The following is a 27,053-nucleotide window of genomic DNA, read 5'->3' on the forward strand; positions in this document are numbered from 1 at the left end:
GAACAGAGTTTGCCTAACGGAGAGGGACGCCCAAATCTCTGTGTACTGCGTACCTGCTCCAAGTTCTGGACTAGCGTCAGCCTTACTGGTTTTGGCTTTTCCGCCTACGGTATGGGGATTTAGAGGGTAACAGTATCACCTTCTAGGGCGTTTGAAGCCTAAATTAGTTAAGGCATGTAGTGGCTCGCCCAAGTGTCAGGCGAATCTCGAGCACCCAGTAGGGTTTAGCCCAAGTGAGTCTGCCTCCTTTCTGTGAGTGGTGAGTCACCCAGGAGTCAGACCCAGGGTGACTGCCACTCTTAAGGAAGAGTTGCCAGCTGATTCCACTGTGTGTGCTCAAGACCCACCCGCTGCCTCCCCCACCCCTGCTCCAGGCTGAGCGGCATCTCCGTGTTGTTCCAAACACCTCTGTGATTGAGCCCTTCCTCCTGGTTCTGCTCCTGACCCTCTCCTGCCTTGCTGTCCCCGAACCCCCTCACTAGCCCCGAGATCCATCCCCTGGCTCAGAAAGCCCAGAGCTATCTAGATTCTTGTATCCCTTGGTTCCAAAAACAGCTGCCTCCTCTGCTTGCCTGGATACAATAGTTTCCTCTCTGCCTGCGCTTCTGGCCATCTGCCCATTCCCAGCTCTTGTGCAGTATCCTCTCAACAACACAGCCCGCAGTACTCTCCCTTGGAGGGAAGCCCTCCACTAAATGAGTGCTGGCTCGTTTATTCATCCCCAGATCCTTCCTGCACCTCTGTCATTGTCCCCACGTTGTAGAGAACACAACAGAGAAGCTGCAAAGGCTAATAAATAACTTGATCAGAGTCCCAGTGTCCCAGTTCATCAGCCAGCCCGGACAGTCCCTGGTAGAGCCTTCTCTGGTGTTTCCTGGAGTCCTTACCTCCTGTTTTCACCAGCTCCAAGGACTCCGCTTCAGCCCTCTGGGCTTCACCTTTATACCTGCCTCCTTCGCAGCCTTGTTTTAGCTTGGGATGCATCTTCAACTCCCACTCAGAATCTTCAAGGGCTACCTGCTGTCTGGTGGTTGCTTTCTCTGGAGCCCTTGAGCTGTTCTCCCTTCTCGACCTGCGGCTGCTGCTTGGAGACAGGGTCTCACTATGTAGTCCTGGCTGGTCTGGAACCCACCTTGTTGAACAGACTGGCCTTGACTCACAGAGATCTGTCTGCCTCTGCCTCCTGAGTGCTAGGACTGAAAGCCAAGGTCACTATACCCGGGCTTCAACCTCACTTTTGAGTTAATGTCTCTCTTGTTTCTGCCCTTGTACTTTGGATGTGAGCTTTCCCCTGATACAGAATACTGGGGATACTGTATCTACCTCTGTCTCCCAGCAGGAGTGCTGGGATCACAGATTCAGCCACTTTATCCAGCTTTTTTTTCTTTCATGGGTTCTGGAGATTGCATTTCGGTTGGTAAATAATTTTATAGTTGATTCACCTCCCCGCCCCCCCTTTATGTGTATGAGTATTTTGCCTGCATGCGTATGTCTTTGTACCACATGGGTACCTGATGCCCATGAAACAAACTGGAGTTACAGTTGAGGACCACCACGAGGGTGCTATACATTGAACCAGGCCCCCTGGAAAGGCAACCAGTGCTCTTAACTGCTGACCCGTATCTCCAGCTCTGTATTTTATTTTTGAGACAGGGTCTCATTATGAACCTGGTCTGGAACTTGCTCTGTAGCCCAGGCTGGCTTTGAACTCCCTGAGATCCACCTGCCTCTGCCTCCCATGCTGGAATTAAAGGCATGCACCACCATGTCCAGTTCACTCCTGCTTTTTTCCTTTTTCTTTTTTCTTTCTGGTACTGGATCAAATTGAACCTAGGCCCTCCTTCTTTTGAGGCTAGCCCGAGCTATGAGAAACCGTGTCGCAGAACGAACACTCCTGCTGTCTCCTGTTTGCTGTGTGGAGATCTATCACATAGTTCTCGGCCTCCCTCAGAATCCTTGTGTAGTTTCCACCTCTTTTAGAATCAACTGGATTCTTCTAGGCTTTACATCATCTCTCCCTGCTCTGTCCTTACGTATTATTAGAGCTCATCCCACACTTATCTTTTGTAGCCTTAAACCCAGCTCCTTCCTTCCCATCTGAGAGGCTGGTCAGTGTTCACTTGCAAGCGGTCCAGCCTAGTCCTTCATGTGAGCTGCCTTGTGCAGAGGCACCTTTGATACAAAGCAGGCTTGGCCAGGAGTGCTGCCCAGAGCCATGATGGAGTAGTCTCTGTGGTATCATTCTGGTTTTATTTGTTTGATTTTTTAGATTTATTTATTTATGTACTTTATGTGTATGGATTTTTTGTCTGCATGTACATTTGCTCACTAGAAGAGGGCATCTGATCCCGTGGAACTACAGTTATAGATGGTTGTGAGCTACCATGTGGGTGCTGGGAATTGAACTCAGGACTTCTGGAAGAGCAGCCGGTGCTCTTAACAGCTGAGCCATACCTCCAGCCTCTGTTTTGTTTGTTTGTTTGTTTTTTGTTTTTTTTAATAGCACTCCCAGGTTTTCTGTTACTGCCTTATATTTTGGGTTGCTTTTTCGCTGCTTCTCTGCTGGAATGAGCTCCTTGAGGCCAAATGTCTTTGTGTTCCACCATGCTCTACCATTCCCACTTAGAACAGTTAGTGCTCAGGACATAGTAGGCCCGTTGAGTGAATGGCTATTACAGGATAGGCATTTGGAAAGGCCAGAGGTTCCCAGAAGCAGCAGCCTCATCAGGGAGTGTTTCTGAGGCTGGTCCTCCTGGAAGGCAGGAGAAGGTGGCAGGGACAGGCAGAGAAGCAAGAAGGGGACTGTGAGAAGGTCTCAGGGAAGCCTCGGCTGATGCCATGTGGTGCTCCAGAGCAAGGGTGATCCTTTCTCATAGTCCTGAATTGAGACTGCACATTTCTGCACCCAGGAACAGCGGTCATCTGATACACCCGTGAAGGGAGGTGCAACTCCAGGCAAGGTGTTTTCTGTAATTACGGCTATCTCCAGAGGGAAGCTGATAGCTGAGGCCATCTGTCTGTGGCCAGCAGCACTGGGGAGTAAGTCCTTCAGTCTTGCAGAGGCTCCAGATAACCTAGGACAGTGCCTAGCATGTGGGACCCACTCAGGATGGGAGTCCTGGTCAGGGAGTTTGTCTGAACAAGAGGAAGATGAGCCCCCATCCCCAACCCTGGGGGTGCATGCAGAAGTCTCAAGGGCAGAGTGAGATGAATCATAAATATGACTATGGCCTTAGGGAAGCTACAACCCATGAACATGTAGCCAAGGATGACCTTGACTTTCTGGTCCTGTGACTTCCATCTCCCAAGGGGTGGAAATGGTAGCATGTGTTACAACCGTGCCTGGGTTTATGGAGTGCTGCAGACTGAGCCCAGGCCTTCGAGATTCTAGGCAAGCACTCTACCAACGAAGCTAAATCCCCATTCCTTTTTATTTTTTGCCAAGTCTATCTCTGTTTGCCAGACTGGGTTCAAATGATCCTCTCACCTTAGCCTCCTGAGACGGGGCTTACAAACGAGCACTATCACACCTTGCCTAAAATTCCTAATCATCAGTTGAACAAGGAACTCTGGATTTTCCTTTTGCACAATTACATAGTTGATCCTGTTCTTCAGCTCTAGATACTGAGCCAAGGCTGATTTCTGAGGGACTGCCAGGGAGACACACCGGGTAAGGCATGGGCCCAGGTAGGCCTGAAATTGTGTAATACAGGGATTACAGTGTCCTTGTTTGTCTATGAAACGGGGAACATGGCGCTGGCTCTGCCTGGAGAGAAGGAGTGAACCCAAGTTCAACGGTCCGGGTCCTGACTGCAGATGACTGTGGAGTCAGTGCCCTGGAAAGCCAGCCCAGAGACCACTCTGAAAATGACAGCCACCTCCTGCTCTCAGAACCCTGGGTCGATATCACATGGTAGCCGCTGGCTGTTGACAAGAAGCCAAGATGCCTGAATTTACAGACCAGTAGGATACCACCTGGAATGGGCCGAGCTGCCTGGAGTGGACACGTGGTCTGGAAGTCAGTGCTTGGCCTGTGAAGCCAGGGAGGGGTTCTGGAGCAGCTGGTGAGGGTGGGGTGGGGTGGGGTGGGGGTGGGGTGGTTGCTCCCTGAAGACAGATGGTGAGGGACCTGGATCAAAAGGCTGCCCAGTGGGAGGGAGGAGCCCGGGAGAGGCTTGGATTGCTGTGTAACCTAAACCAGAGACTCAGTCACAGCCCCTGAATCTGGAGCCCCTGGCACTGGCAGGCCTTGACCAGCTTTAAGGCCCAAATTTGGGTCATTGCTTTATTTTTGCACACCTTTTTTCTGTTGCCGTCATGTCATACTTGTTCTCACTTCTGCTCCAGGCTTGAACCTTATCCTTTCTCCTCTGACTGATGTTATCTTGCCTCAGTTTACCATGTATGTGACACACTTGTAGTTCACCCTCAGTGGCCAGAACTGGGCTTATTTCCTACACGGCGACTCTCTTCTGTACAAGGGGCCCATCGTTTTATTTTTGCACCGAGGTTCCAAAGCTCTGTAGCCCATCTGCTCACCAGGGCACCCCAGACAGTGCCCAGTAGCTCAATACCAGAGACTGACAAGGGGTTCTGATTCTGGCAGCTCGGAAAGCGTAGGAACCTCCCTCTGGGAATGCCAATGCTGGGCACCTACTGTGTACCACCGATACTGGGGTACCAGCCAGGGTGGCCGTGTGGACTGGACTGCCGCAAACAGAAGCCTCTTTCTTCTAGGGTTGACGCAAGAGAGCGTTTATAAACCGGACAAAGCCAGGCGGTCCAGGGGCCTCCCGGGCAGTGGGAGAAAAAGCAGGGTGCAGGGAGCCAAGGCGGGGCGCTCCACGGGGGCGCAGACCCCGCCCAGCCCGGGCCCGCGGCCTGAAAGGGCCTCTGTGTGGCGGCCGCGCCCGCCCGCGGCCCGGAGAGCACTTCCTCGGCTGCGCCAGACCCCGGAGGCTCCGCCGCCCCTCCAGGGACAGACACAAATAGTTCCCGGCGCAGCTGTCCGGCCAGTTGCCTGGGGAACTAAACTCAATGGACTGACGTCACCCGGCCGTCGCGTAGCAACTGGCAGGGACTCTCCTTTCTCCTCCCGGGCGTTGAGGTCACGGTCGTCCAGGAGACGGCGGGGCGGGGCCGGGGCGGGGCCGCTGGGCCCCTGGTGGCCTGGATCCAGGTTGGAAGACTCGGAACTTTGCTGGGTTCGGAGGGAACGGTGCCGCCTGGCCTGCAACAACCCAGACACTCTGCCTTGCCCTCGGCTGGTCGGGCCGGAGAAAGCCCCTTTGTGGCCCGCTGCTCCCGGCACTCAGATTCTTCTCGCGGGCAGAGCCTTTGTTGTCTTCACCCCATTTCACTGCCCAGTCCTCTGTTCCAGCCTGTTAACTCACCGGGCCCCAACCTGGGCTCCCGCTCTGCTAACTGGAGGCAGCACAGGGTGTTTTTCTCTCTCCTCCCTAGTCACCTAGGAAATGTAGGCGCTTGGCCACCAGCCCTGGGGGAGGAGACATGGGGCCCGGCTCCCTGCATTTTGTCCAAGCCCTGTTTGCTCCAACGCTCCCGAGCCTGACTTAAGCGCTTGTGCATGTGACCTTCACCTCCACAGCAGCCAGGCCAGGTGCTCCAGGGTTAGGAAACAGGGGACTTTGTACTTACAATGTCTCTTCCACATCATGGCTGAATAGAAAGTACTGAAACTGGAAGTCCAGTTGGGAGGTGAGATGCAGAAACTCATACCAACGGCTTCACCTCCAGTTACCCCCTCCCAGGCTCTAGGGAGTCTTGTTCAAGTTCGGTGTGGTTGAGGACATGTGTGAGAAGATGTTTTCTCTCCCCTAAAGCTGCAGTTTGAAAAGTATTAGTATTACCCAGGCGGTGGTGGCGCACGCCTTTAATCCCAGCACTTCGGAGGCAGAGGAGGGCAGATCCCTGTGAGTTCGAGACCAACGAGTTCCAGGACAGCCAGAGCTACACAGAGAAACCCTGTCTTGGGGGGAAAAGTATTAATATGATACAGGAGGTTGTTAGTCAACCTATTTCCTCATTGGTTGACATGAAATTCACGTGCAAAGGAATAGTCCTTTAGCTCATGGAGTTAGGTAGAGGACTTAAAAAGATCCAAATGTCTTGGCTCCCTCCAAAGCACGCTGTCAAGGGACAGCTGCTGCAGGGCACTAACAAGCTTGTGTGGGTGTGGTGGGCATGCTCTAGAGTGCAGGAGTGGGCTGTGTCTGGCCTTGGGCAAACATCTGGTCCCATCCGGGGCCCTGGCAGTGCTTGTGGTGTGGGAAAGGTGACTTTTGTCGGCAGAAGACTACTTAATGAGACGGTAGGAAGGGGAGAATTCCACCTGTGTGCAGTGGGAGGCCTAGAGCAGGTCCGCGGTTCGCAGGAAAGGCAGAGTGGAGAGATCTAAGCTGTGAGAAGGATGGTGAACACCAGGTGTTCCCAGTCATTTCTTCCCGGTTCTTCCTAACACAACTCATCAATCCTGTTTGTGCCCAAAGAACCTCACCTTGAGCTCTGTTGTGTCCAGTGAAGAGACTCCTGACAGACACACAGCACAGGAAACCCAGAAGGCTTTGTTGTTTTGTCTGTTCTCTGAGAGAGTCCCTTGCAGCTCAGGCTGGTCTGGAACTTGCTGTGTAGACCAAGGTAGCCTTAGCTGCCCAAGTCCCAGAATTCACCACTGTTAATACTGTTTCAGCCTGTTTTCTGTTCTGTTTTCTATGAGACTAGGGAATCTGTAAAGATAGACATCTGTTTAGCTCACAGTTCTAGAGACTGGGATGTCCAAGAACATGGGGCCAGTATCTGACAGGGGCCTGCTTGCTTCACCGAGATGTGAAGCACAGTACTTCGCTTGATAGCAAGCAAACTAGCTTAGGTCCCCCTTCCCTTACAAAGTGTGCCCCCCCCCCCCCCCGCGCCAAAAAAAAGGCTGGAAGTGGTTACACACACCTTGATTCCAACTCACAGAAGGCAGAGTCAGGCAGATCTCTGAGTTCAAGGCCAGCCTGGTCTCCACAGCAAGTTCCAGGTCTTTACAAAGAGACCTTATCTCTAATTAAATAAATTACACTAAGACCACTGTTATCTTATTGAATCCCAGTTACTTGTCCAAAGCCCCACCTCCAAATGCCCGAACCATTTAAGTTTGGAGATTACATTTCTGAAAAATTTTAACTTTACTGTGTTGGATTTTTTTATGTTTTAGTTTTGGCTTCGTGCATGTCTGTGTTTTTAAAATTAAAAATTTAAGCTGGTCGGTGGTGGCACATGCCTTTAATCCAAGCACTCAGGAGGCAGAGGCAGGCAGATCTCTGTGAGTTCAAAGCTAGTCTAGTCTACAGATCCAGATCCAGGACAGCCAAGGCTATACAAAGAAATCCTGTTTTGAAAAAAAATTTTTTTAATTACTGTGGCACACATGTGTGTGCATGCCTACCATGGTGCATGTGTGAAAATCATAGGATAATTTATGAAAGTTGGTTTTCTCTTTCCACCTTGTGGACCCTGGTGCTTGAACTCAGATCTTCAGGTTTGGCAGCAAGTGCCTTTAGACGCTGAACTATCTATTCTGCACCCCTACTCCCCACCCCCACCCCTACCCCTACTCCCCACCCCCACCCCAGCTTCTTTTTAGAGACAGGGTTTCTTTGTGTAGCTTTGGCTGTCCTGAACTCACTCTGTAAACCAAGCTGGCCTTGAACTCACAGTGATCCTCCTGCTTCTGCCTCCCAAGCGCAGCGATTAACGGTTTATGTAACCAAGCCCTGCTACATCTTACTTTTTAGTGTGGGTTCCAGAAATCCAACTCAGGTTTTCTCAGCTGTGTTTGGTAAGTACCTTCATCCAGAGAGCCACGTGGTCCCTGATGTACCTTCATCCACAGAGCCACGCGGTCCCTGATGGGTCCCTGATGTACCTTCATCCACAGAGCCATGCGGTCCCTGATGTGCTGTTTTTGAGGAAGCGTTGCGTGGAGCCCAGGTGGCCTTGGACTTACTGTGTTATAGCCAAGGATAGCCTTGAGATTTTGATCCTTTTGTCTCCACCTCCTGAGTGCTGAGATTCTCGGGGTACGCTATCACACTCATATATAGAATGTTATTTAATTAATTAACTACTTAATTAATTTTCTGAGACAGGGTTTGTCTGTATAGCCTTGGCTGCCCTGGAACTGTAGACCAGACTGGCCTCGAACTCAGGGATCCACCTGCCTCTGCCTCCCGAGTCCTGGGATTAAAAGTGTGAGTCGCCGGGCGGTGGTGGCGCACGCCTTTAATCCCAGTACTCGGGAGGCAGAGCCAGGCGGATCTCTGCGAGTTCGAGGCCAGCCTGGACTACCAAGTGAGTTCCAGGAAAGGCGCAAAGCTACACAGAGAAACCCTGTCTCGAAAAACCAAAAAAAAAAGTGTGAGTCACAACACGCCAGGCAAAATATTTATTATTAATCAGAGTATCTCAGTGAGGTAAAAGGGACATTTGTCTTAGTTAGGTTCCTGTTGCCATGATGAGACACCATGACCCAAAACATCTTGGGGAAGAAAGGGTTTATTTGGCTCACACTTCCACATCATAGTCTGTCATTGAGAGAAGTCACAACAGGACCCAAGCAAGCAGGAACCTGGAGGCAGGAGCTGATGCAGAGGCCATGGAGGGGTGCTGCTTACTGATTTGCTCCCCATGGTTTGCTCAGACTGCTTTCTTATAGAACCCAGGACCACCAGCCCAGGGGTGGCACCACCCACAATGGTCTGGGCCCTCTGTCATCAGTCACTAAGAAAATGCCCCACAGGCTTGCCTACAGCCCGATCTTGTAGAGGCATTTTCTCAATTGAAATTCCCATTTCTCAGATGACTCTGGATTGAATCATTGACATAAAACTAGCCAGTGCAGGGTCCATCTCACAGTTGAAGAAAATTAAATCAGGAGACGTGAAAACCCTGTTCTAGGACCACTGTTTTCACTGACTCAGGACTCTGCTTGCTTTTAGGCCTGGGTTCAAGGATGCTGCCTGCCCTGGCTCCTGTACCAGGTCCCACACCTTGGCCTGGCTGGCCCCTGCTTGAAAGACTCTGGCCTTGTGTTTGTGTCTCTGAGCACCGAGAACTTTAGCTGTTCAGCTATCATGACTCCTGTTGGAGAGTCTGTGACCCTCTGTCTCTTAAAAAAAATATGTGCAGGTGTTTCGTCTGCATGTCTGTGTAACACATGTGTACCTGGTGCCTGAGGGGACCAGGAAAGGTCTGGAGTTACAGCTGCGATGTGAGTGTTGGAATTGAACCTTGATCCTCAGGAAGAGCAGCCAGTGCTCTTAACTGTTGAGCCATCTCTCCAGGCCTCCGTGTGTTGTCTTCTTTAAGATTTATTTATTTATTATGTGTACAATGTTCTGCCTGCGTGTATGCCTGCAGGCCAGAAGAGGGCGCCAGATCTCATTACAAATGGTTGTGAGCCACCCTGTGGTTGCTGGGAATTGAACTCGGGACCTTTGGAAGAGCAGCCGGTGCTCTTAACCTCTGAGCCATCTCTCCAGCCCCTCCCAGTGTCTTTTTATGCCTAGGATCTTCCTAGAGGTAATTTCCAGCCTGAACTTGTTAATCGGGCTATCTCAGGCTTAACACCCCGCCCCGCCCCCCCCCCCCCCCCCGTCCCCCATCCCGCTTCTTTCCAGTGTCGAGGATTGGGTCTGGACCCCGCAGGTATGGAGCAGTGCTGACATCCCTCCAGCAGAGGGCGCGAGCTGCATTCTTCAGAAGCTCAAGAGCAGCAAGCCTGAGAAACGGCTTCTCCTCGAGCAGGAGAGGAGCAGTTCAATAATTAAAGGTGTATTTAAAGAACACGTTCATTTTAGATTGTTATTACTGTGTTTGTGTTCAGGCATGAGTGCTGCACCCCTAGCCTAAACTTCCAAATTTTCTTCTTCTTTTTTTTGTTTTGAGACAGGGTTTCTCTGTGTAGCTTTGGCTGTCCTTGAACTCACTCTGTAGACCAGGCTGGCCTTGAACTCACAGAGATTTGATAGCCTCTGTGTTCCGAGTGCTCTTTTACATGGGAGTCTGAATTCAAGTCCTCAAATTTGTGTGGAAAACACTTTTTTTTTGATTTTTTGAAAGATTTATTTATTGGTGTGTGTGCGTGGTGGGTCTATGGAGGGCAGAGGACAACTTTCCTGGGAAGTTGTTTCTCTCCATCCACCTGTTCTTTTTGTTTTTGTTTTGTTTTGTTTCCAGACAGGGTTTATCTGTGTAACAGCCCTGGCTGTACCAGATCTCGCTCTGTATACCAGGCTGGCCTCAAACTCACAGAGATCCACCTGCCTCTGCCTCCGGAGTACAGTTATTTTTTGAGGCAGGGTCTCTGATTTCTTCCATTGTGCTGCCGCACCCGCATGTTTCTGAAAGACTCTCCATCCCCCTCCCATCTTGCTGCGTGAGCGCTGGGATCACAGGCATGCCACCATGTCCAGCTTTTCATGTGGGCCCTGGGGATTGAACACAGCTCTTCCGGCTTACATAGCAAGCATTTTTACTTGCTGAACCATCTCTCTGGCCCCATATTTTTTTAGGATATTTCCTTCAGACAGTAGTCATCTGCTCATCAGAGGTCGGGCTGTGAGAGGAAGAACTGGGGGTTGGAAATCAGGACATCCAAGTTCAGTCATCCCACACATGCCTGCCCAGCCCGCAGATATACTCTAGACCCCAGGGCCGGCTCTCTGTAGTTTTGTTGAGTGTCCATTCTAGTTGTGAACACCTGGGTCAGATGCACTTGCCTTAGGTCAGGATGCAGTCTCTCCAGGACATGAGGACAGCAGTGGGGTGGGGGGGGGGGGGGGTGAGGAGAAGAGCAGGTGGGCAGGGGGCGGGGGAGAAGAGCAGGTGGGCAGTGGGTGGGGGTAGTCAAAGCTTCAGTGGGATCCACTAACCCCAGCTAGCCTCACAATGACCTTAGGTGAGGCAGCTCCCTGCAGGACCTGCCCCAAGTGAGTTTTCCCAGCAGCAGGGGGAACAAGTCCTTCATTGATGAGGAGGGCAGACACTAGGCCTGTCCTGCCGATGCTTGGTCTGCCTGAAATGACATTTTGTTTCGGTTTCTCTTTTGTTTTTTTGAAACAGGGACTCACTGTGTGTAGCCCTCGCTGGCCTGAAACTTGCTATGTAGACCTGGCTAGCCTTCACCTGCCTCTGCCTCCCTAGTACCTGAACTAAAGTCCTGGGTCATTGTACTTGGCCTATTGGTTTTTTTTTTTTTGGTTTTTCGAGACAAGGTTTCTCTGAGTAGCTTTGCGCCTTTCCTGGGACTCACTTGGTAGCCCAGGCTGGCCTCGAACTCACAGAGATCCGCCTGGCTCTGCCTCCCGAGTGCTGGGATTAAAGGCGTGCGCCACCACCGCCCGGCTGGGCCTATTGTTTTTTGAGACAGGGTTTCTCTGTGTAGTTTTGGAGCCTGTCCTGGATCTCGCTCTGTAGCCCAGGCTGGCCTCGAACTCACAGAGATCCGCCTGCCTCTGCCTCCCTTCCGAGAGCTGGGATTAAAGGCATGAGCCACCACCACTGGGCTGGCCTATTTTTAATTCTTTTCTTTCTTCTTTCTTTCTTTTTTTTTTTTTTGGTTTTCCAGACAGGGTTTCTGTGTAGCCCTGGGTGTCCTGGAACTCACAGAGATCTGTCTGCCACTGCCTCCAGAGTGCTGGGATTAAAGATGTGCACCAGACTGCCTGGCCCTAATTCTGTTTTTAAAAATTTTATGTATATGAATGTTTTACCTGCATTTATGTCCGTGGACCACTTGCATGCCTGGTGCCTACAGAGGCCAGAAGAGAGATATTAGATTCCCTAGTAACCAGAGTTACAGATGGTTGTGAGCCACCATGTGGATGGCATACCCTGGTCCTCTGCAAGTCCTTGTTTTGTTTTGTGAGGCAGGGTTTCACGTAGTCCAGGTTGGCCTCTAACTCACTATATAGCCAGGGGTGACCTTAAACTTCTAATCCTCCTGCCCCTATCCCCTCAGTTATTGACAGAACACATTCTTTTTTTTTTTTTTTTTTTTTTTGGTTTTTGGTTTTTTCGAGACAGGGTTTCCTCTGTGTAGCTTTGGAGCCTGTCCTGGAACTCACTCTGTAGACCAGGCTGGTCTCGAACTCACAGAGATCCTCCTGCCTCTGCCTCCCAAGTAAGGTGTGCGCCAACCCCCCACACCACCCCTCTTTCGTTTACATGGTGTGGTTTGGGTTCCCTCAAGTCCACGTGCCCAGGTGGCCAGGGCCACTTGCCACTTGCCCTGCTGCCTGTGTCCTGTGAGTTGCTCTCTGTAGTTGGTTTTTATTTTTACTTTTTGCTCTTTGGGGACCCACCACCCAGCTCCCAAATAAACACATGGAGACTTATTCTCACTTAGGAATGCCCGGCCTTCACTTGGCTTGTTTCTAACCATCTTTTCTTAAATCATTCCATCTACCTTTCACCTCTGGGCTTTTACCTTTCTCTATTCCATATATCTCTCTTTCCTTCTTACTTCCATGGCTGGCTGTGTGGCTGGGTGACTGTGTGGCTGGGTGACTGTGTGGCTGGGTGACTGTGTGGCTGGGTGGCTGTGTGGCTGGGTGACTGTGTGGCTGGGTGACTGTGTGGCTGGGTGACTGTGTGGCTGGGTGACTGTGTGGCTGGGTGACTGTGTGGCTGGGTGGCTGTGTGGCTGGGTGACTGTGTGGCTGGGTGACTGTGTGGCTGGGTGACTGTGTGGCTGGGTGACTGTGTGGCTGGGTGACTGTGTGGCTGGGTGGCTGTGTGGCTGGCCTCAGGCACCCTCCTCTCTTCCTCTTCTTGCCTAGATTTCTCCTCCTATTTATTCTCCCTGCCAGAAGCCCCGCCTATCCCTCTCCTGCCTTGCTATTGGCCATTCAGCTCTTTATTAGACCACCAGGTGTTTTAGACAGGCAAAGTAACACAGTTTCACAGAGTTAAACAAATGCAACATAAAAGAATGCAACATGCCGGGTGGTGGTGGTGCACACCTTTAATCCCAGCACTCAGGAGGCAGAGGCAGGCGGATCTTTGTGAGTTCGAGGCCAGCCTGGGCTACAGAGCAAGATCCAGCACAGGTGCAAAGCTACACAGGGAAACCCTGTCTCAAAAAACCAAAATAAACAAACAAACAAATAAATAAATAGAATGCAACACATCTCTGCATCATTAAACAAATGTTCCACAGCATAAACGAATGTAACACATCATCAACTAATGTTCCACAGCAGCTCCCTCTCTTTCTCTTGCAGTGGGTGGAGGAGGTTTTTTTGTTTGTTTTTTGTTTTTTGTAGTTCCTGCCTTCCACTTAGTCCTTTTTGCTCTGTCATTTCACACTTGGCCATATTATCCTGGCTGGGGGGTATGCACTGCTATGCTGGATGTTCATCCATTCCCATGTGTACTATCCCAATTTTCTCCCCAGGTATGCCAGCATCTAGATGCTTCAGTTCCATTCTGGGGAAGCTGCTAGGTGGAATCCCTAATATGGTGGACAGGAGAGAGAGCAGGCCAGGGTTCTGCAGCTGACACCAGATCGGCTGGTCTGTAGGGCAGCAGAGACTAAGGCAGTCAGTAGAGGGTGCTGGGGAAGGGCTGAGACCCCAAACCAATGAAGTGTGACTGCTGCACTCTGAGGAACTGGGGACTTGGCCTTGCAGAATCCAGTGCAAGACAGAACAGTCTTGAGTTATTCCTTGTCCCTGTTCTGAGCATAAGCTTGTTGCATAGTTGTGACTTCCAAATGTCCTTTTAGACACTTTGACAGTGAAAAAGGGAATCTAGCATGCGACTTCTGGTGTCAAGGACTACAGGGGAGCTAAAGGACCCAGATGTACGTCCACTTCAATGTTCCTGGGAACACACAAGTAGTGGGGACCTTTTCCAGCCTCTCTTAACCCTTTGGGTTCCACCGCCTGATAACGATGCCACACGTGTCCTAACTGCTTGGCTCAAGCTGCCAGGACTTGGATTTCCCCTCCTGGCCTCTCAGTCCACTCAGTCTGTGATGGTCCCTCCTCCCTTGTCTTTATCTCCTTTTTCTGCTGGCCCTGAGTTTCCTGGGCCTGGACCATCTCTCTGTGGAGAAGCCCCACGGTTGCTCCCCTCCTGCAAGCCACTATTACCACAATTCTGCTGGCCCTTTGCTATTCTAAGAGTGAAGGCCCAACTCAAATGATTGCTGATCCATAGCTGTCCTCTTCCTACTTATGACCAAGCAGTATGTGTTCCTGGTATCCAGCTCCTCAGGATCAGCTCTGTCATGAGTCACCACGGTGTCTAATCATTATATAGACTCCACTGTGTGCCCTGGACAACTGACTCACTCATGGCAACCGAGTGCAGTAGGAAGCTATGGTCCCTTTACAGGTGAGGAGACTGAGGCCCACAACATAGCTGGTCCACATTAGAGCCAGCATCCGAGGTAGCCTGGACCCCAAGGCCAGGCCCCTCATTACTCTGCTGACTGTGGGTGGAAGGTCTCTGATTCTGGGCTGACTGTAGCCTGGTTCAGAGGACAGGCATTTGTTGGTTTGTTTGAGACAGGGTTTCTCTGTGCAGCCCTGGCAGACCTGGAACTCGCTCTGTAGACCAAGCTGGCCTCAAACTCACAGAGATCCGCCTGTGCTCATAGGACAAACATTTTAATCTTGTGACTACCAAACCAACCATCAGTGTCTTCTTCAGGGACTGATGGGAACACACTCTCTCTTCTCCCCTTGTCTAGAATGAATGAGTAAAGACTGGCTGGGGAGTAGAGGGAACCCATTGGGGAGACAGCTGGAGGATAGACCCACACCCACACCTGGCAAAAGTGCCCATTGCTCATTCCTGTATTCATGCTGACCTGTTTGGTTTTGGTGCCCTTCAGTCCAGGTCACCTGTACTGCTTCATCTACTGCCAACTTGGTGCTAGCTAGGGTCATCTAGGAAGAGGGAACTTCAATTGAGAACACGCCTCCATCGGATTGGCTTATAAGCAAGTCCGCAGGGGCCTTTTCTTGATTAATGGTTGTTGTGGCACCACCCACATCTGGCACAAGTGTTTCTGGGTTGTATAAGAAGCAGGCTGGGCTAGCCATAGGGAACAAGCCAGTAAACAACATTCCTCTGTGGACTCTGCTTCAGTTCCTGCCTCCAGGTTCCTGCCCCGATGTTCTTACATGAAAGACTCTAAACTGAAATGAACTCTTTCCTTCCCAAACTGTTTGTGGTCAAGGTGTTTTATCATGGCAGGAGAAACCTCAGACATCTTTGCAGTTTCTATGAGTAGCAGCACCTGGCTCACAGTGGCTGTTTAAACCATTGAAAGCATGGCTGGGGGGCCTACCTGGCAGGGTTATCACCCCATGCTGTGAGGTCCCGCTGACACTTTCTACCTGCTCTCCTTCCCACCCCAACCACCTGTGTCACTTCCCTCTGGCTTTGTTCTCACCACCTCTGTCTCGGGGACACCGGGGACACCATCTCTCTCTTTTTCTGACTGCATGTACGCCTGCAGGCCAGAAGAGGGCGCCAGATCTCATTACAGATGGTTGTGAGCCACCATGTGGTTGCTGGGAATTGAACTCAGGACCTCTGGAAGAGCAGCCGGTGCTCTTAACCTCTGAGCCATCTCTCCAGTACCCCCCCCAACTTTCATTCTTTTTTGTTTGTTTTTTTGTTTTTGTTTTTTTTCAAGACTAGGTTGTTTCTCTGTGTAGCCCTGGCTGTCCTGAGACTCACCCTGTAGACCAGGCTGGCCTCGAACTCACAGAGATCCGCCTGCCTCTGCCTCCCGAGTGCTGGGATTAAAGGCCTGCGCCACCACCGCCCGGCTCCATCTTTCACTCTTAAGGTCTGACTCAGTTGTTCTTCTGGGAGGCCCCCTTACTGAGGTCTGAGTGATCAGTCTCCATATTCCGAATTCCCTGTTTCCATGACATGGGACAGTTCAGCTGCTCCTTCAGCAGGTGGCAGCTTCCCAGTGGGAAGGGCATGCACAGGTGAGGCCTGTGCTTCCTCTCGGGGTTTGGAGTACTGCTTCCTTTCAAGAGCCACCTGGAAGATAGGAGTGACAGCTGGTCCTCTGCGGAACAGCATGGATCAACCTTCACTGACAAAGGCCAGGTAGGCTGTCACGGGCAGTGGGCAGGTTAAGTGCTTGGACCCTGAAAAAAATGAGAATCTTGATTTTTTTTTTTTAAAGATTTATTTATTTATTATGTACACAGTGTTCTGTCTGCACGTATCTCTGCAGGCCAGAAGAGGGCACCAGGTCTCATTACAGATGGTCGTAAGCCACCATGTGGGTGCTGGAAATTGAACTCAGGACCTTTGGAAGAGCAAGCAGTGCTCTTAACCTCTGAGCCATCTCTCCAGCCCCGAGAATCTTGATTTTTAAAAAAAGATTTATTATATATACAGTGTTCTGCCTGTATGTATGCCTGTGTGCCAGAAGAGGGCGCCAGATCTCATTATAGATGTTGCTACATGACCGCACATGCCCTGCCCAGTAGCCAAGCAAGAGGCTTAGTCATCCCTTACATCTTACATGAAATTATTAAGGCCACTCCACGTAGTTAAAAGGAAGATTTATTTAGTGGGTAACTTACAAATGAAGGGATAGGTAGGTCACGGGGTCTGGGGAAGGTGTATCGCAGTCCAGCGGTGTTCTCTGGAGCTCTGCTTGGCCCACCTCCACCGTCCAGGGTCCAGGAACAGAGAGCGAACTGGCCCATCCGGATCTCGGGTCTCCAGGGTCCTCCCTTGGCCCCTCCTTGTAGGTGTGACAGTTACCGATGCCTCAATGGGGGTTGGAACTTCCAGATCAAAGGTGGAACGGCTACCCACTACATCTCCCCCTTTTTGTCTAAATAAGAAGGTTCTAACCTAATACAAGACTATATACAAAGGAATGGTTATCAAATATTGTCCAGGAGTAATGAGGGATAATGACCTAGATAAGATGGAACTACAACCAATGCGAACAATATCAAGCAAGAAATACATACTAAAATCCAGAGAAGTATAGAGCATAGGTAAATGGCATATTACAAAGATTATTCCAAAAGGTGTCCTATCCTAAAGAACCCGAATCTAATACTTAATATGTTCTATCTAAGATAGTATATATATATATATATATATATATATATATATATATATATATACTAAGTTGTAACTATAACTGCTAGTCTTCAATCCCACCAAAGACCTGGTACCTGAGAAATGGAAGATGGATGCAAGCAACTTTCAGGAATCTTGCAAGAGTAGACCCAGACAGCTGGCAGCCTGGACAGTCACCTAATGTTTCTCAGCATTGTTGGTGCATTCAAATTGGCTACAGGCCTAGAGTATCTGACAGACCATTTTCAGAAGCAGGAATTTTGAAAGACCATCTTACCCTGTCTTGGCAGAGTACAGTGGTTGCTTTCCTTGTGTCCCACTTGTCCAGAAAGGGCAGCATTGCATTCGTACTGTCAGCCGTTGAGGCAAGGGCAGTTCTTTGCCCAGTAGGCCATTTTGTGCCAAGAAGACAAACTTCCAAATGGAAATGTCTTAGAAGCCCAACATTCTCTCGGGATCAAATTGGTGCTGCCAGGTGTCTCACGTCAACAGAATTCTAAGTTATTTAAATGCCATATTCTCTAGTTCTATGAAGTGTTTGAAGATTACCTGTCCATCTGACCTATGTATCTGTAAATCTGGATAACCTAACTAACGTAACTATAGAGATGACAAGCATAGGTGACTATAAATCTATAAGTCTTATCTACTGAAATAACCCAAGGACTAAGGCTTCATGTAAACAAGGTAAACAGTCTGTAAGCAAATGTATGGTAAAGAACGATGACCTCAATTGTGACAATACACAAGATATTTATAACAGAGGTAGGAATATATAGTGCGATATGCAATATGACAATAATCTTAAATATATATCAATATACCGAATATCCTAAACAGAAGTAGAACATACATAAAGTATGACAGATGTAATCCGTGTGCTGCGAGGGGGGGTGTCACGTAATTTGTGCATGTGTGGTGTAGCTGTGTAAGCCCATACGCGCATGTGCGGGGGAACCCATAAAAGCAGGTCACAGACTCTTCTCCCCTTCTTCCTCTTCTTCCTCTCTCGCCCTGCACAATCTCCAAGTCTAAGTACATTTTTCCTTAATAAACTCTTTTTTTTTTTTTTTTTTTTTATTGATACAGGGTTTCTCTGTGTAGCTTTGTGCCTTTCCTGGAACTCATTTGGTAGCCCAGGCTGGCCTCGAACTCACAGAGATTCGCCTGGCTCTGCCTCCCGAGTTCTGGGATTAAAGGCGTGAGCCACCATAACCTCTTATAGTGGGCTTTGATGTGTCTCGTGGCTTTTCTCACATGGTAAACAGTACCGCTTAATGAATAATATTGCACCGCATAAAACTAACAGTGAGCCACCATGTGGTTGCTGGGAATTGAACTCAGGACCTCTGACAGTGCTCTTAACCTCTGAGCTATCTCTCCAGACCTAGACTTTTTTTATTTCAGGGAAGCAAAAACCCTGTTTTTTATGTGTGGTGGTTTGAAAGAAAATGGCCCCCAAAAGGAGAGGCACTTTTAGGAAGTATGGCCTTGTTGGGGGAAGTGTGTCATTGTGGAGGGGGCTTTGAGGTTTCAAATGTTCAAGCCATGCCCTGTGAGACAGTTCACTTCCTGTTACCTTTCGATCGAGATGTAGAATTCTCCAGCACCATGTCTGCCTGCACACCACCATACTCCACCATGTCTGTCTGCACACCTCCATACTCCACCATGTCTGTCTGTTCACCACCATACTCCACCATGTCTGCCTGTACACCACCATACTCCACCATGTCTGCCTGCACACCTCCATACTCTCAGCTGCCATGCTCTCCGCCATGATGATAATAGATTAAATCTCTGAAACTGCAAGCTGCCACCTCAATTAAATATTTTCCTTTATAAGAGTGCTGTGGTCATGATGTCTCTTCACAGCAATAGAAACCCTAAGACACTATGTCAATTTTTAAAAATGTGAGCAATTGGGACCAGAGAGCTGGCTCATTGGTTAAGAGCACTATCTGCTTGCTGCAAGCCGCAGGAAAGCATAATGGAATTCAGCTACTATCACAAAAGCTACTACTTGGAAAAGTCAAGGACTTTTCCGAAGGTCAAGCCATGGCTTGGAAGTCTTGGTGATATTTTAGCTTTTGTATATATATTAGCTGATTCCTGCAATGATTTCCTTGTATGCTATGTATGCTTCCAAGAACTCCTAACAGTGTATTTTATCTGAAATACCTATCAAGCATCCAAGGCCAAACAATCTCCTGAATTAAGATACATTAAGCTCAGACCCTCCTTTCTTATACAACCTTAGTGGTATTTGTACTAACATTATAGACTCCTAACATTTCCCTAACCACCTCTAGGAATGTAGTTTGAGCATAAAAATTCCCCTTTTCTGATATATTAACCAATTTTAGCTCTTAGTTGACCTCCTCCTTTACCACTCCCCTTTTGGGTTGTAAAAGAAAGCCTGACAGTCACTGCCTGAGGAAAACTCTTGTCTGCCTTTATGACCCTGTAAGAACTCAAGCCTGGTGACCTGGCTTTGGCTAGAGTATTGCTATTACATGGGTATATAACTGTAAACCTTAGAGACTGAGAGGATTTTGAGAATTTTTGAATGGAGAGGATTTGGACTGGAGAACTAGAAGAATGAGATGGAAGATGAGGAAGAGCCAGAGGGGAAAGTTCTAGATGGGTAAGAATGAGGTGAGAAGGACCTAGATGAGGCAGAATTAAGATGAGAGAATTAAGATAGAACTTAGAGGGGACAACAGATAAAGGTAGAGACAAATCAGGCAAGAAAGGAGCTAGGCATGAGAACAGAACAGAAACTGTGTGGACAGAATTTTATCCCAGAGGAATAAAGTAGACAGACAAAAAAGCTTGGTGTACTTAGATTTTTTTCCCGAAAATAATTCTCGCTATTTGTAGCTTCTCTTCTGGGAAGAATATTATTAAGTCCTTAATAATATTCGAGATCTGCTCTTGAAGAGGACCCAGATTTGATTCCCAGCACCCATATGGTGACTCAAAATCCTTTGTAATTTCAGTTTGGGAGGATTCAGTGGGGAATCTAATTAATACCTTCTTCTGCCTCCATGGACACTCCATGAACGTAGTGCATATGCATACATGCAGGTAAAATACTCATATACATAAAATAAATCTATTTAAAAGGAAAAAATGTTTTAAAAAAAAATGAGCATCAGAAAACTCTAAAAGCCAAACAAGTCAATGGCCTAGGTTCATCCCCAGGGCCCCATCTGGAGACACACAGGAAAGTTCGAATAGATGGGTGGATGGTTCCTGGCTGGGTGTAAGGCTGGGCCTGGGGCCTGGGTCTGGGGGGCGGGGCCTGGGGCGGGGCCTGGGGCGGGGTTGGGCTGCGTCTTGTCAGAAGGTGACTGTGGCTTCTAACACACGTGGCCCTGGGTGTGCTCTTGTATGGCAGAGGCCAGAGCAAACATCATGGAAATAATCTGGGCCAAAGGCGGGCAGCCATCCTGGTTGGCAAGTTTGAAATCTAATGGCCTTACATTCACCCCAGTAACCTCCCACCCCCCTAGTCCAGTGGATGGTTTGCTCACCCTCCCTGAGCCCTGTCCCATGGAGTACTATGTAAATTCCATTGTGTCCCTATGTCTTCTGGTATTGGCGTGTTTGTGTTTGGTGGTGGAGTTTCTCTCTCTATTCCAAGATGAGGAGAGGGAGGGCAGGAAATGGGGCCCGGGGCAGGGGACACCAGAAGTCTGATTCTAAGCCTTAAAAGGATTGCATGGGACCCAGGCATGTGTGCCCCTCCTCTAAGGTCTGATATAGTTCTGTCTATCCCAATGCCCTCTACTGCCTCCCAGAACCTCAGCAGGTGCATGGGCATGGGGCTGAGGAACAGGCAGGTTACCTGTGGGAATACAGTGGCTTCGCCCATCTGAAACTCCTCTCCACTCTACTCCTCAGCCCTGTCAGAGCCCAGCTCTTCTGTTTCTGCAGTTTGCTCCCAGACCAAACGGAACAACCCAGAAGCACTCTCATTTCCAGAACATTTTGGACCCCTTCTGCCCTTTACCCCATTGTCCCACTGCATGGATAAGGGCAGAGCTTAGAAAATAAACGCTTGTGGTTATTTACTGAAGGGCTCAGGGAGTCATCTATCTAGTGCAGGGGTGGGGAGGGAGCAGGGGGCTTGTTGGTCTAGTCACTATTGGGGGCGGTGCGGGCCCAGCGTGGGGTGAAGTGGCTGACCAGGTAGCGCATAGCTGAACGGATGCCTTCTGCAGTTCGTCTCTCCACAGACTCCAGCAGGTGAGTGACTGAGCGCAGGGCTGAGCCAGTCCCGGCCACCAACCCAGAGGAGAAAGCTGACCTAGCACTGCCCAAGATGCTGGAGACAGTGCGCAGGCTGGGACCCTCGTCCCGCAGCCTGTCAGCTGGAGAGCTGTGGCCTGAGGCCAGAAAGCCCACAGCCAGACCCATGCCCGTGGCTGTGTCTGACCACACCAGGATGTCTGCCAGGGAGCTGATGGAACCCTCACCGCCACCTAGCAGGCTAGTCATGGAGCGCATGTAGTCATTCTCCACATCAGACCTGTACAGGCTGAGGTCTAGAAGGTTCCTGCCCAGGGCCACGTGGCAGGGATCTGGAGAGGGAGGTGGACTGCCTGCTGGGGAGCTGAGGGAAGGTGAGGGAAGGATTGTTGAGTCATCAGCTAAATCCTCCCTGGTCGCCCCTGGGGCTCTAACTTTGCTTTCAGGGTTCAAGGCCCTGAAACCTTCAGCTTCCTGTTCAGCAGACTCGGTATCCGTGGGCTCTAAGTCAGGACTGCTGGTATCCAAAGTGGATGGGTCAGTAGCTCCCACAGAAGGCTGGACATCTTCAAGCAGGGCAGATGGGACGTCAGCGTTCGGAGCTATTTCTGGCAGCCCTTCGGGAACACTCGGCTTTCCTGGTGTCTTTTCCTGATGCTGGGAGTCACTTGGTGAAACTGTGCGGCTCCGACTTGCACGGTTATTTTCAGCCAGTCTGTCCCACACTGGGTTCTGGAAGCCCACAAACATTTGCAGGATACCCTGCTCTTGGGGCAGCAGAGATGTGATTTCTTCAGGATTCTCCTGGCTATGGCTTGGAGCATCTGGGCTCTCTTTGTCCCCAGAAGTTGATATATCCATGGAGATGGCTGTCTCCACATCTTGCCCTATGGAGGTGGCCATCTGCATGGAGGCCTGAATTCCATCCTGTCCCATGGAAGTGGTGGTTGGCATGGACACCTGGTGTTCATCCTGCCCATTGACAGCGGTAATCTGCGTGGACACCTGGTGTTCATTTTGTTCCCTGGAAGTGGCAGTTGGCAGTGGCACCTGGTCTTCATCCTGCCCGATAAGAGCAGTAATCTGCGTGGACACCTGGTCTACATATTGCTCCATGGAGGTGGCAGTCTTCACAGAGGCCTGGTCTTCATCCTGCCTGATAGCGGTAATCTGCGTGGACACCTGGTCTACGTATTGCTCCGTGGAGGTGGCAGTCTTCACAGAGGCCTGGTCCTCATCCTGCCCAATGACAGTGGTAATCTGTGTGAACACCTGGTCTACATATTGCTCCGTGGAGGTGGCAGTCTTCACAGAGGCCTGGTCTTCATCCTGCCCGATAAGAGCGGTAATCTGCGTGGACACCTGGTCTACATATTGCTCCGTGGAGGTGGCAGTCTGCAAGGAGGCCTGGTCTTCATCCTGCCCCATGAAGGTGTCGGCGTCAATGGAGATTGGATCTTCATCTTGCTCTGCGGCGAAAGTTGTTGCCACAGAGGCCGGGTCTACATCCTGTTCTTCAGCGAGTGCCACAGTGACATCCGCTGGTGGCTCATCGTCAGGCAGGAAGTCTGGACTGTGAGACTTTCCAGGTAAGTTTTCAGAGTTGTCGTCAGCTTCGCTGCCCACGGAGGCCTTGGGAAGATCATACACTGGCCTGCTGGTGGCTTCAGCCTCTTCCAAGGGCCCAGTGGTCATCTATGCCCCCTGCTACTTGGGGTGGGTGGGAAGGAGTGGCTTGGCTGTGCTAGGCTCAGTTGTCCAGGTGGTGAGGTCACAGGAGGTTGTGGGCAGCTGGTGATGTCACAGGTATTTGTAGAGCAAGGGTCCTGAATGTCCTGAGCTTACCAAGTGACTGTCCTGGGGGGCTGAATATAGGGGATGATTCGCAGCCAGCATTGCAGGTAGGCAGGAAATGAAAGATAACGATAGAGCTTTACGATGGAGGTGTGTGGGTAGGTGCAGGTGCAGCCACAGAGCTGTGAGAAGTTGTGATGACAATACTTTGGGGAATGATAAGGGAGGGTGATATTTAGTTAGAATCAGTGAGTTTTTTCATTTGGGGGTGGGAAGCAGTGTCTTGCTATGTATGTAGTTCAGACTGGCTTCCCACTCGGATCCTCCCGCCTTAGCGTACTCTCAGGAGCTGGGATTACAGACATGTGCTATACTAGGTTAGAGGCAGGATTCCTATCACCCCTCCCACGCCCTCTCTGTCCTCGTTGGCGCCTCAGGACACCAATTTAGCCAGTCTTTGGGAGCTGTTTCTCTAGCAATGGGGAGGAATAGTGGAGAAGAGGGCCTGTCTGTCATCTAGGCTGACTGTCCTTAGTGCTAGAGTTTAACCTTTTGACAGGACAATCTGTCGGCTCAGCTGGGCTGGGAGGACAGGGGCTGCAAAAGGCCGCAAACTCCGGGGTAATCCCAAAAAGAGCTTGGACCCTAGAAACCTGTGTGTTAAGAAGGTAGCTGGAGGTTAGGTGTGGCTGAGTGGTAGAGCACTTGCTTAGCATGCATTCGGTTTCATCTTCAGAGTAGAGGTTGGAGTGGAAGGTTCCATTTGTGTACCTGTCTGTGCTCACCTTGGTTGTCAGACCATGCACAGTCCCTGCTCCCTCAGGTGAGAGGAGCACTGAGCATCGGATCCCACCAGGGGCCCCAGCATCTCTCCAGAGGCCTAGATCTACTTTTACATCTTCTCTCCGGGCAGCAACAGCAGGTGGCCAGGGGGGTGGGGGTGGAGAGCAGCTTCTTCAAGATCACAGCACAATCACTGGCTCTAGGATTTGCATCCCACCCGTCTTCAGTCTTCAAGCTCTTCAGATTTTGTTCCCAGGGGGCGCTTTAAAGTTGAGGCCATCAAGACAGCTGGGTGGGGAAGGGCACTTTGCCTCCAAGTCTGTGATGATCTAATGCCCAGGACCCATATGATAGAAGAGAACTGACTGCCCTCCACACATGTGCTGCCGTGGCAACACACACACACACACACACACACACATACACACAGAGAGAGACAGACAGACACGCAGACACACAGACACACAGACACACAGGCAGAGACAGACAAGAAATGTAATAATAAAAATACTATTTAGCTTCAAGACAGCCAAGGCTACATAGTGAGATTTTTTTCTTTCCTTCCTTCCTTCCTTCCTTCCTTCCTTCCTTTTCTATTGTTTTTTTGACCGGGTTTCTCCATGTAGCTGTGGTTATCCTGGAACTTGCTCTGTAGACCAGGCTGGCCTCAAACTCACAAAGATCCACCTGCCTCTGCCTCCTGAGTGCTGGGAATAAACGTGTTCACCACCACTGCCTGCTGTGGGATGTTCTGTTTGTCAAGTGTGTTGCTAATTAGTCAATAAATAAAACACTGATTGGCCAATGGCTAGGCAGGAAGTGTAGGCGGGACAAGGAGGAGAATAAAGCTGGGAAGTGGAAGGCTGAGTCAGAGAGACACTGCCAGCCGCCACCATGAGAAACAGCATGTGAAGATGCCAGTAAACCACGAGCCATGTGGCAAGGTATAGATTAATGGAAATGGATTAATTTAAGCTGTAAGAACAGTTAGCAAGAAGCCTGCCACGGCCATACAGATTGTAAGCAATATAAGTCTCTGTGTTTACTTGGTCGGGTCTGAGCGGCTGTGGGACTGGCACGTGAGAGAGATTTGTCCTGACTGTGGGCCAGGCAGGAAAACTCGAGCGACAACTGCCCAGCTACATCTTTTCTTAAAAAAACAATAAAACAAAACAAAATGAGAGATGCCGGCCAGTGTAACAGAGGCTTAGCGTGGTAACTGGCTTTACCATGCCCACAGATGTCAGCTAGTGCCCGCTCTGGGTCACACCACAAGGAGCCCCATCACAGTACACACACTTCTCCTCCATCCTTCTCACACCTCGCCCATGCTGCCTCTCCTGGTCCCTGGCTCCTTCTCTGATGGTATGGATTGAATATGCAATGTCCTTCACAGGCTTATGTTTTGAGTACTCAGTCCCTAGCTTGTAGAATTATTTGAAGTCTGTTGGGCCTGGAGGGTGTGGGGCCCGGCTGGTGGAAATAAGACCTCTGGCATGGGGGTCTTAGGATGTCATGCTCACCCTGGGTTCCCATCATGCTCTCTGCTTCCTGTCTACTGTGATGTGAACAAACCAACTCATGTTTCTGCCACCATGCACTGATATGCCTCTGAAACACCAGTGAGAATAAGCTACTTCTCAAGTTGTTTCTGTCGAGCACTTTTGCCAAACGAAAAATCAGCGTGCCCACCCGCTTCTCCTCCAGGGCACCCTTCCTATACTTTTGACTCACTGCTCCCCTCAGCCACGCTCCACCTAACCCTCTGAACTGGGCTCTACTTCATGGGAATTGGGTGGAACTTCATCAAGAACCTTTCCAAGAGCTAGATGTGTGTGTGTGTGTGTGGTGTGGGGTGTGTAGTATGTGTGTGTGTGTGTGTGTGTGTGTGGTGGTGTGTGTGTGTGTGTGTGTGTGTGTGGCGTGTGTGTGTAGTATGTGTGTGTGGTGTGTGTGTGTGTGTGTGTGTGTGGTGTGGGGTGTGTGTATGTGTGTAGTATGTGTGTGTGTGTGTAAGTATGTGTGTGTGTGGTGTGTGTGTGGTGTGGTGTGTGTGTGGTGTGTGTGTGTGCATGTGTGTGTGCGTGTGTGTGTAGTATGTGTGTGTGTATGTGGCGTGTGTGTGTGGTGTGGGGTGTGTGTGCGTGTGCGTGTGTGTGTGTGTGTGTGGTGTGGTGTGTGTGTGGGGTGTGTGTGTGTGTGGTGTGTGTGTGTAGTGTGTGTGTGTAGTATGTGTGTGTAGTATGTGTGTGTGGTGTGGTGTGTATGTGTGTGTGTGTGCGTGTGTGTAGTATGTGTGTGTGTGTGTGGTATGGGGTGTGTGTGTGTGTGTGTGGTATGGGGTGTGTGTGTGTGTGTGTGTGTGTGTGGTGTGGTGTGTGTGTGGTGTGTGTGTGTGTGTGGTGTGTGTGTGGTGTGTGTGTGTGTGTGTGGTGTGTGTGTGTGTGTGGTGTGTGTGTGGTGTGGGGTATGTGTGTGTGTGTGGTGTGTGTGTGTAGTATGTGTGTGTGTGGTGTGTGTGTGTGTGTGTGCATGTTTGTGTAGTATGTGTGTGTGTGTGGTATGTGTGTAGTATGTGTGTGTGTGTGGTGTGTGTGTGTGGTGTGTGTGTGTAGTATGTGTGTGTGGTGTGTGTGTGTGTGTGTGGTGTGTGTGTGTGTGTGTAGTATGTGTGTGTGTGTGGTATGTGTGTGTGTAGTATGTGTGTGTGTGTGTGGTGTGTGTGTGTAGTATGTGTGTGTGTGTGTGGTGTGTGTGTGTAGTATGTGTGTGTGGTGTGTGTGTGTGTGGTGTGTGTGTGTAGTATGTGTGTGTGGTGTGTGTGTGTGTGTGTGTGGTGTGTGTGTGTAGTACGTGTGTGTGTGGCGTGTGTGTGTGTAGTATGTGTGTGTGTGTGTGGTGTGTGTGTGTAGTGTGTGTGTGTGTGTGTGGGGTGTGTGTGTGTAGTATGTGTGTGTGGTGTGTGTGTGTGTGTGTGTGTGGTGTGTGTGTGTAGTATGTGTGTGTGTGGCGTGTGTGTGTGTAGTATGTGTGTGTGTGTGTGGTGTGTGTGTAGTATGTGTGTGTGTGTGTGG

General features: G+C 50.0%; 2 protein-coding genes across 2 annotated transcripts in view; one reads left to right on the forward strand and one right to left on the reverse strand.

The window, feature by feature from the left end:
• Nucleotides 1-21,288: 21,288 nt before the first annotated feature.
• On the reverse strand, nt 21,289-23,528 carry Tex44 (testis expressed 44). The gene is made up of 3 exons (XM_052750526.1): nt 22,601-23,528; nt 22,498-22,558; nt 21,289-22,317 (listed from the first exon to the last, which is right to left on the reverse strand). Exons 1-3 carry the CDS (start codon nt 23,095-23,097, stop codon nt 21,289-21,291), a joined length of 1,587 nt encoding a protein of 528 aa, XP_052606486.1. The 5' UTR covers nt 23,098-23,528.
• Nucleotides 22,879-27,053, forward strand: part of Nmur1 (neuromedin U receptor 1) — a 41,542-nt gene continuing 37,367 nt past the window's right edge. The window contains exon 1 of the mRNA XM_052750528.1: nt 22,879-22,991. The gene's annotated coding sequence lies outside the window, so the exon portion shown is untranslated. The remainder of the gene's footprint in view (nt 22,992-27,053) is intronic.

The sequence above is a fragment of the Peromyscus californicus genome, unplaced genomic scaffold (assembly GCF_007827085.1).
Source record: "Peromyscus californicus insignis strain IS unplaced genomic scaffold, ASM782708v3 Scaffold_21__1_contigs__length_65335640, whole genome shotgun sequence".
Lineage (NCBI taxonomy): Eukaryota > Metazoa > Chordata > Mammalia > Rodentia > Cricetidae > Peromyscus > Peromyscus californicus.

Coding starts and splice junctions, on each gene's coding strand:
- Tex44 (XM_052750526.1), bottom strand. CDS start 23,097: ATGACCACTGGGCCCTTGGAAGAGGCTGAAGCCACCAGCAGGCCAGTG. Junction 22,559..22,600: donor AAGACTGCCACCTCCACGGA/GCAATACGTAGA, acceptor TACCGCTATCAG/GCAGGATGAAGACCAGGCCT. Junction 22,318..22,497: donor TGGAGCAATATGTAGACCAG/GTGTCCACGCAG, acceptor GATGGAATTCAG/GCCTCCATGCAGATGGCCAC.